The 9,677-nt window shown below is 47.3% G+C and overlaps 1 protein-coding gene across 1 annotated transcript; it reads left to right on the top strand.

The window, feature by feature from the left end:
- Positions 1-2,091: 2,091 nt before the first annotated feature.
- Positions 2,092-3,225, top strand: LOC123411460 (GDP-mannose 4,6 dehydratase 1-like). Its single transcript, XM_045104406.1, has one exon. It carries the CDS (start codon positions 2,092-2,094, stop codon positions 3,208-3,210), a length of 1,119 nt encoding a protein of 372 aa, XP_044960341.1. The 3' UTR covers positions 3,211-3,225.
- Positions 3,226-9,677: the final 6,452 nt, after the last annotated feature.

Here is a 9,677-nt window from a genome sequence, read left to right as displayed (position 1 = left end):
CATGTCTAAGGCTCAAGGTAATGTTGAAACTTGGAGGCAATCAAATCATATGCTTTTTTAGCTGTAAGAGCTAAAACTAACGTTGCAGACATCCTGTCTCTAAATTTTCAATTTATATTTGTCTGAGATTGAGACAGGGGCGCAAAGAGGTCACACAGTGCTTGGTTTGTCAAGCTTCTTTCTATTCTCAAGGAGGTCAAGAGTTCTCTTGATAAGGAAGAATATAGCCTTGAACTCAAGCTTCCCATTCATAGAGAAGTGCATGAACGCAAGATGCTCCTCCAAGTCATTTGATGGATGCAGAAACGACTTTTTATGGGAGTGACCTAATGGTTAAATGTTTGGCATTAAAAATACCTCTTTCATAAGTTTTTTTGGGTGTTGGGAGTAGTATATATTGTTGTTTTTTTAGAAAATAAGGTTTTGTTCTTTTGTATCTATACTCATTGGAGTTCATATTTATCTTCAATTAGTTGTGAAAGGTACTAATTAAATTTTCATTCAACTATTGACCGCCAAAAAAGAGATCAAAATAGTATTTTGAAATTTAATAATATATTAAATTAAAATATAATATTTTGAAGAGGGCTTGCTTACGGTAGTGTGAAAAGGGTGAAGGGAAAGGAGAAAGAAATGTTGCAAGGGGGAGGGGTTAAAGAGATACCACATTTTCCTAAGAAGAAAGAAGTAGGAGAGGTAATTAATTTGTCTTGGAATTGAAACCATGTCTTTTCATATTTGACACACATTTTTAATTAGAACACCTATTTGTGTTGATCCGTGGCAACGCACGGGATTTAGCTAGTAAATACTTATATGAGCTAATGATGTGATTATCTTTGGCCAATTAGCATATCTACAGTAATAGTACCTACAATACATATACTCCCCTCATCACACTTTATAAGGCATGCACGTGTACCTAGATCGTCAATTTGATTTATATAAAATATGTTGTTTAACATAAAAATTATATCATTAGAAAATAGAACATCTAAAGTTTCTAATGGTATATTTTTTGTAATATATGTCTCTTATTAAGTTGGTCAAATTGACGACCTAGATACACGTGCCGGACTTATAAACTAAAACAGAAGGAGTAGTACTACCTGCTACAAATGTGTTGTGGGGGGAGGGGGAGGGAGCGATTGGCATTGGTCTAACCCCTGCTCGCCCCTATCTCCGCCCCTGACTTAGACGTTCAAATTCAAATAAATTCAAAATTTTCTTCCGCTATGCATTTTTTTTCGGTGGGTAGCGGAAGCGCAGGTTTTCGGCCGATTTTGAAAATTTTGAGAAAATAAACCATGATTGAGACCAATTAAGATAAATCGACCGATTTAGAAAATTTCAAGAAAAAAAACCCTGATCGAGACCAATTAAGATAAGATGAGAATATATTTCAAATTTGTTGAATAGTACAGCTGTCAATTTATGTGGAGTGTCCAAATTTTTCCCAGTTTTTTAGAGCATCTCCAACAGCCGTGCTAAACTAGCGCCGCGCCGTAAATTAGGCCGTTTTAGCGCGCGCGCGACGCGGCAGGAGGCTCCAACGGACGCGCAAAACCGCGCGCGCTATAACAAGTTGGACGCGCGGTCGGATACACTATCCCGCGCGGTGTATTTGGGGCGCCCGTTTCCGCGCGCGGCACACTCGAGCGCTCGCGCCGCACTCTCTCCTCTCCTCCTCCTACGCACCGCGTGCGCCGGCGCCGGCGCCCTGCCACCCATGGACGCGCACACCGGCATCCCGCTCACCCCGTTGTACAGCCGCGACCCCGCCGCCGCAGCCGCCACCGCCACAAAAACCCTAGCGCGGGGGAGCGTTGGTGTCCAAAATGCCATATATGTTAAAATGCCCGGCGAGTCGCGTGCGCTGTATTTTTGCGCGCTGTATTTTAGCGCGGCTGCTGGAGCCAGCACTGCGCGCCGCCAAACCAGTTTTTTGCGCGGGGCGCATTCGGTTCCTGTGGAGATGCTCTTAGCTGATCTAATTTTATACCAGTACAGCCGAGCTGACGCAGAGCAAAGTCTTCTGGCATTACAAATAGTATAGTCTAGGGGCCCTTCGCACATCTAACGAAAACAAAAATGGGTGACACCTCCACGCCGCACTCCAACGGCTGTGCCGTCGCCGTCGCCGAGGAGGAGACCCCCTCCGTGCCCCGCTCCCTGGCGCCGCCGCGGAAGGTGGCGTTGGTGACAGGCATCACCGGGCAGGACGGGAGCTACCTGACGGAGCTGCTGCTGTCCAAGGATTACGAGGTGCACGGCCTCGTCCGCCGCTCCTCCAACTTCAACACGCAGCGGCTCGACCACGTCTACCACGACCCGCACGAGACACCCTCGGCCGCCCGCCCGCCGATGCGCCTCCACTACGCCGACCTCTCCGACTCCTCCTCCCTCCGCCGCGCGCTCGACCACGTCCTCCCCGACGAGGTCTACAACCTCGCCGCCCAGTCCCACGTCGCCGTCTCCTTCGAGGTCCCCGACTACACCGCCGACGTCACGGCCACCGGCGCGCTCCGCCTACTCGAGGCCGTCCGCCTCTCCGCCAAGCCCATGCGCTACTACCAGGCCGGGTCCTCCGAGATGTTCGGCTCCACGCCCCCGCCGCAGAGCGAGGCCACGCCTTTCCACCCGCGGTCACCCTACGCCGTTGCCAAGGTCGCCGCGCACTGGTACACCGTCAACTACCGCGAGGCCTACGGCCTCTTCGCCTGCAACGGCGTGCTCTTCAACCACGAGTCGCCACGCCGCGGCGAGAACTTCGTCACCCGCAAGATCACCCGTGCCGTCGGCCGCATCAAGGTGGGGCTCCAGACCAAGGTCTTCCTCGGCAACCTCTCCGCCGCCAGGGACTGGGGCTTCGCCGGGGATTACGTCGAGGCCATGTGGCTCATGCTCCAGCAGGACAAGCCTGATGACTATGTCGTCGCTACCGAGGAGTGCCACACCGTGGAGGAGTTCTTGCAGGCTGCCTTTGGGTACGCCGGCCTGAACTGGAAGGATCATGTGGTCATTGACAAGAAGTACTTTCGCCCTTCCGAGGTGGACTGCCTTGAGGGAGATTCATCCAAGTCGAGGAGAGTGCTTGGGTGGAAGCCCAAGGTTGGCTTCCAGCAGCTGGTTGAGATGATGGTTGATAAGGACATCGAGCTCGCCATGAAGGAGAAGGTCCTTGTGGATGCTGGGTACCGCGATACCTAGCCTTGCAACAAGATCTTTTACAAAGATTGTCATCGTGGCAATTTCATTCACCACCTAACCTTTGGAGGAAAAGGGCCGGACTGCTCTTTTCCGAATCTAGTCCAAGGGTTTTCATGCAAATTTTTTGGTCTTCGTTGTAATTTTCTTTTCCAGTCCAAGGTGGAGAACCATTCAGTTTGTGTACACCTTCTCACCGGCAGGACTGGATCGTTTGGATGATCGGAGAGGCTTGGGGTCTTCGTTGTGGTAATTCAATACTCCCTCTGCTCCATGATATAGTGCTAATATAGTGCGTCCGCGTTTCCTGAAATTCAAGTTTAACCATTGATTTATTAGACGAGACCGATTGCGGTGGGAACAACAATTATACCATTGAATTCGTATCGGTGGTATAATTTTTGTTCCGTCGCAACCGTTCTTGTTGCTTAAATTAATGATCAAACTTAGATTTCAAAAAACGTGGATGCACTGCATTATGAAACGAAGGAAGTACTTCGTTATAAATGAGTCTGTGGTGTCCCATGTACATGGAAGACTAGAGATAGCTAACGACATCTCCAAACCTATACACCGGATACCGCATCCGTCTCCGGATCGGAGAGACCAGTCCATGCATACAGATGTAGCAGCCGGCTATTTAAATCTAGCGGCATACATTTCAAGCCGGGTTTCAATGGACCAGACGAATTACATGTAAACAAGATGATTTTCATATAAATCGTACAAAAACATTTACACTCCAGACATATTTTGACTAAACTATACCGGATTACAGTAAAACTACTCTATGGCCGGCCATGGCGGATGTTCACTCCGACATGTTTTGCCTATGTTAGGCAACACGTTCGTCGGGCTGCCGGGAACCCTGGAGTCGGCCGCAGTGAAGCACGAACCAGAGTTAGTTTTTGAGGCGTGGACTATGCCCGCACGAAGAGGACAAGTCACCAGCGGTGCAATCAGGCAACGCAGTGGCGTTGCTATTCACGGGACCCGCTGGTGGCCTCCCATGATCTATTTTTTCCTTGTTGTCCATGGTGGCCGCGAACGTGTCGGCCTCCACAGACATAGCTAGTTCCCCACATGTCTGACACGTTTTGTTTGTGGAGGATTTGCTGGGAGACGGCGTTGGCCAGTCTAGACAAGCGAGGAGGGGCTGACGATGGCGGTGGTGGCGCTAGATCCAAAGTGTTTACCGACAAGCCAGCATGTATCCCGCTGGATTGTTGGGCAACCCAGGCCGCTGCAATGCTGGAGAACTCATTCTGCTTGTTGGAGGCCATGGCGGATGTTGTACAAGGAAGAGATGGAGAGTGGAGGCGAGGTATGGTTCTTGCCCGACGCATGGCCACATATACATAGTGGGTGTATGCGAGGAGCCAGCAGGAGAGGTGTTCAATGCCGCCGGCATAGGAACAGATGTGTGGCGCTTGGGGCACCGGATGAGGTTCCTCGACACACGTGCTAGTTTAATGGCGGTAGGCTGGCAGACGGATGTCGTTTTCATGCGGAGAAATGGCGTGCACAGTGGGCGGTCCTCTCTGTCTTGAAACCGTTTCAATGCTGGCTCCAATGAACAACCGCGTCCGCTCTGGGCTGACATGAATGCGGCTAGCTAGCTTCAGACAGGAAACCGTGCGGGCGTGGGAGAGGGATATTGGGTGGGCTAGGGTAGTAAGAAGCGAACGTGACAACGGTTTGGATGTCCGCAAAGCCACACCTCCCCTAGTTTATTTTTGGTTTGTGGAAAATATTACGTCTGATTTGGTCAGCGTACCGATACAAGGTCATGTTAGATGGCAAAATACGTTCAGACTGAACGGTTATGGGTGGTTTGAAGATCTACGTTCAAAGATGCACAAAAATCTGCTCAATCGGTTCGGAAAGCTGCTTCAGCTATGGTCCTTCGGCGGATCTGGTGTGTGGGGCTGCTCGCCTGTCCTACCAGCGGAGCTTCAGCGACGACGGTGGTAGGCAAGTAGCGTAGATGACAATGTGTACGAGGGTCTCGTAGGACTAAGTTTTAACTTTCTTTCTTTTGAGCTTCTTTGTTGAAATGTTCAGGGATTTTCCCCGCGAAAAAAAATGTTCAGGGATTCCTGAGTTTCTGGGTCCTTTCGGTGAATGTTGCGTGTATGTGCTACGAATGTGTTTTTTTCCCAATAAACAGGAAGTTATTCCTTCAAGAAAAAAGATACGACTAGTTATCGCTGTCTCTAGCTGAAAGGAAACTTATTAATCTTATTGCTATCTCAGTTTTCTTCTCTATCTTTACTTAATTAATAAGATATTAACTCTTTATTTGACTGGGTGAGAATGAGATTACGACTGTTGTGCTACAGCTCCACGTACTACAGGTCTGTGAACAGTAGATATATCCATGATTAGGCTAGAGACTACTTCCATGCCCATGACACTTCACATATGAAGTCTTTTCCTCAAGCATGTATCATATAAAGAAACGATCAAGATGATAAGAATTGTTGATTTATTCTTAGAGCAAGTACAATAGAGTTGAGTCAGCTGACTATAAGGAATAAAATAGTATATTTTTGCTTAGTTGGAGGAAAGAGAAAAGGAGAGAAGGTAAGCGGGTTCTTAGTTAAGAGCCAGCTCTAGCACGTGCTCCTAGGCACTTTATGAGAATGAAAGGTGGGTCATATAATAAATAAGTAGTACAATCCTCTAACCAACTATTGTACATGTTAGCCATAAGATGGACTATAGGTAACATGGCATGAGCTTACAGCCGGCAGCCGGCTCTACTATTGTACTTGCTCTTATTCAACTGGCACACATGAAGCACACATCTTTTCTTTATTACTCATGGACCGCCGGCAAAACAAACGATAATGCTTAGAGCATGAAACAGATCAGAGACTTTATTAGACGAGAGGCCAGATGTGTCTTGCTTAAAGAAAAGGTGTGACGGTTCCCCGGTGCCTCTACACCCTCATAAACAATAAATTCAAATAAATAAACCAAAAAATCTAAAACTTTGAGGAAACAAAGATGATCAAACTTCTGAAGTTCTTGTAGCCACAAATAACAGTTGAGCACCCCTCACAAAAAACAATACTGTTCAAAAGTGCATATAAACTATGAACACTAATTTTTATTTTTAGGTGAGGGCTCCTCGAATGTTATTTGAGGCCGATATTTTGCAAGAACATAGAATGTTTGGTCATGTTTAGTGTTCCAAAGTTTCAGATTTTTTTTATTTTGGTTTCAGTTGTTTCTCAATTTAATGTTCATAGAGGGTGTAGGGACACTTGGGTGTTGAAAGCGTCTCCTTGCTTAAATAGATAGGTTTCGCATCAGCACAAAGAAGAACAATTCATGGAGAGTGTCATATTCTAGAGATATGCAAGTCAAAGAGATGATACAAAAATTGAAAAATTCCAGTTCGTACACCCAAATAAAATGAAGGAAGACTATATCTTGTTCAAACTGAAGGCTTTATTGATATCTCATACACTGAAGCTAGCTTAGTTAATCAACCCCCCCCTCCCATCTCCCTTTCTATTAGAGCTGGAATCACGCAGATCTCTCTCTCTCTCTCTCTCTCTCTCTCTCTCTCTCTCTCTCTCTCTCTCTCTCTCTCTCTCTCTCTCTCTCTCTCTCTCTCTCTCTCTCTCTCTCTCTCTCTCTCTCTCTCTCTCTCTCTCTCTCTCTCTCTCTCTCATGCTTGATAGCGTTCGTTTGAAACGGAGCGGTAGTGTTTCACCGGTGGAAACAACAAATTCAGGGTGACATTTTGGGGTAAAATGATGTTCGAACTTTTATTTTTGCATGGACCAAAATATTGAACCTTTTTGTCTAAAATTTCCAGGTAGCATTTGGATGTGATTATAAATACATCAAAATTTTATTGGAATTTTTTTCATATTCAAAATTTATTTTTCACGCGCAGGAGCAAATGCTCCCGGGAGCCAAATTGGATTTCTGGATATTTTTTGAAACCGATCAGTAGAGAACCTTTTCCTCTGTATGCATCTATATTATTCCATTCCAATTTCTTTCTGAAACTTTCCAAGAAAAAACTTGAATTGGATCCCAAATTGACAGGTTAATATGAGCTTATCCATACGATTAGTTACTCTTCAAATAGGAATGCATTTTCTAACTACTTTCGTGCTTTGGTCTGACTTGTACAGTTCATGTCGGCTTGGAGGTCAAGATCAGTTCATATAGCACGCGTGTCTTCATGCCGAGCATGCAACTATCCATACATTTATCAGTGTGTGCCCGCGGGGGAGGGGATGACAACATTATCAAGATGTATTTATTTTGGGCATGTCGACATAATTAATTTGTAACGTACACTAGGTATTATACCGGCATATGCTTACTCAAGTTTGATGTACAAATCATACTATTATGTGAAAAATGCACTGCTATATACTCATTTTTGACATTATGGAACATTACAACTTTGGTGCCAATTATGTGCAACTTTTTGTGTCATCATTTGTTCTATTTTTTATGTTCTTTCTCTTCAGAGTAATACCAATGCCCTTAATTCATTACTTCTTAAAACTTTTATTTTTTTTATTTTTTTGTTTTGCATTTTGTCTCCATTCATGGATGTTTTTTGTGTACGCGCGTGGATTCATGCATGTCCCTTTGTGTGGCTGGACGGGGAGCCGCACCTTCCTCCAGAAACTGTCTCCCGGGTCGCTAGCGCGAGCGACTCCGGAGGCCCCAACCCTACATCAAGCGGGTGTACGATCTCCTCCCTCCCTCGGCCGTTGCCGCCGCCGGTGCCGGCGGTGGCAGCCACGCTCGTCTGCCGAAGGCAGGGGTGAGGGCGGCGCGCCCCGACAGCTCCCCTTCACGCGGTGGGGGGTTGTCCTATGTGGGGCGCAGGTGGCGGTGCGGGCAGCGGCGCGTCGTCGCGGGCGCACCTCTGGACCGTGTACCCTCGTGTGGTCAGCCGTCGCGTGGCTGCTGTGGCGGCCGGCGGCGTCAGATCTGGCCGTTGTTCTCGACCCTGATCTGTGGGCCTCTCTCCTGCGGATTCTTGGCGGTGCCGGCATGGTTGCCGGGGCCCTACCTGCGGGTGAAGCTGGTGGAGGAGATTTGGATTGGGGAAACCCCTTGGTTGGCCCAGGCCAGCCGCGCCGTCGACGACGCTCAAGGGCGCCGTTTTTCTTTTTGGAGACGTCGGTATATATCTGCTCCTCTTCTCCGCGACCTTACATCTCGGATGAAAACCCTAACTCTGGTGGGCGGCGGCGGCGTCCTTGACGTCGTGACCTTCCTGAAGGCGTCGTCTTGAGGGCTGAATGGTGGTGGGCACTGTGTGGGTCCTAAACGGTTGCTGGTGGGGCACTGCTTCGGGGGAAACCCTAGGATCTGGTCTTTCAGATCGGACGATGGCGGTACTGCGGTGTCGTTTCTCTCTTGGGAGCATCGTTTGTGGAGCAGCGCTGGCACACTGAGGCAGGAGGTGGAGCGGCTTCGTCTTGCACGGAATTTCGGTGGAGCTTTTAAGTCATGCTTGGCCGACAGGTGCTACGCTGAGTCATGCCTGGTTGGCAGGTGCTACGCATGACAGATCTTCCGGAGTCTTCGCATTTGGACGGATGAGCGCAGGGCGGTGGCGCCGTTGGGCGCCGTGGTGGCGTCGACAGATGTTTGGATTGACAAGGATGATGCGGATCTCTTTCCTAAAGATGGGTCAGTGGTTCGATGATGATGGTGGCTTGTAAAACGTGTGTGTGAGGTGTGCGTTTTGGGTGTGCTGCACCGGCTGTTGTTCCCGATACGTTATGTGGATGGATTGGCGATAACACCGGTCTTAGATATGTGGAGTGAGAGCACTCCACATTATCGAGTTTGTAGGTGTGAGTGGTGGCTCTGGGTGGATTGATGTATACTCTTGTTAAGACCTTTGTGGAATAATTAATAAAGATGACTGCATGCATCGATTGATGCAGAGGCCGGGGGTTTAACCTCCTTTTCCAAAAAAAAGTCCCTTTGTGTGTAAGTGTGCGCCGCATGAATAGGTGTGTGTGTGCGCGCGCGTCTTCCTTCAGACTACTCACAATGGGGAGTAACATAGAGTAGTAACATGCATATTTTACTATTTCCTCCGTCACGGTTTAGAAGGCGTGCTTGAAAATTCTCTAGAACCTAGGTGGTTATTGATTGGTTGTAAGATGGGTTGAAAAATAACATTCATACTACGCATGCATATAGAAGTAGTACAACGGAGTACTAATTAGGTGTTAGAAGTAAATAGTAACATAGGGATAGTAACATTGAGTCTTTCATTTATTAGCTTATAGACTCATCCTGCCTTGATATGCGTTATGTTACTCATAATATGAGTAAGTAGTTAGTTAAGTTACTCAAATTCTCTTTCTTCTCATTAATTAGTTATCACATCATATTTTTTTGTTTAGGTGACATCTATGTTAGACTTTGCCAATGCTAGTTTCTTAGTGCGATTTCATAGACATTTT

The sequence above is a fragment of the Hordeum vulgare genome, chromosome 7H (genome assembly GCF_904849725.1).
Source record: "Hordeum vulgare subsp. vulgare chromosome 7H, MorexV3_pseudomolecules_assembly, whole genome shotgun sequence".
In the NCBI taxonomy this organism is placed as follows: Eukaryota; Viridiplantae; Streptophyta; class Magnoliopsida; order Poales; family Poaceae; genus Hordeum; species Hordeum vulgare.
Note: the sequence above shows the minus strand (reverse complement) of the source record. Positions and strands in the feature narration are given on the sequence as shown.

Bases quoted from the DNA above. Each gene is read 5' to 3' on its own strand.
- LOC123411460 (XM_045104406.1), top strand. From the start codon at position 2,092: ATGGGTGACACCTCCACGCCGCACTCCAACGGCTGTGCCGTCGCCGTC.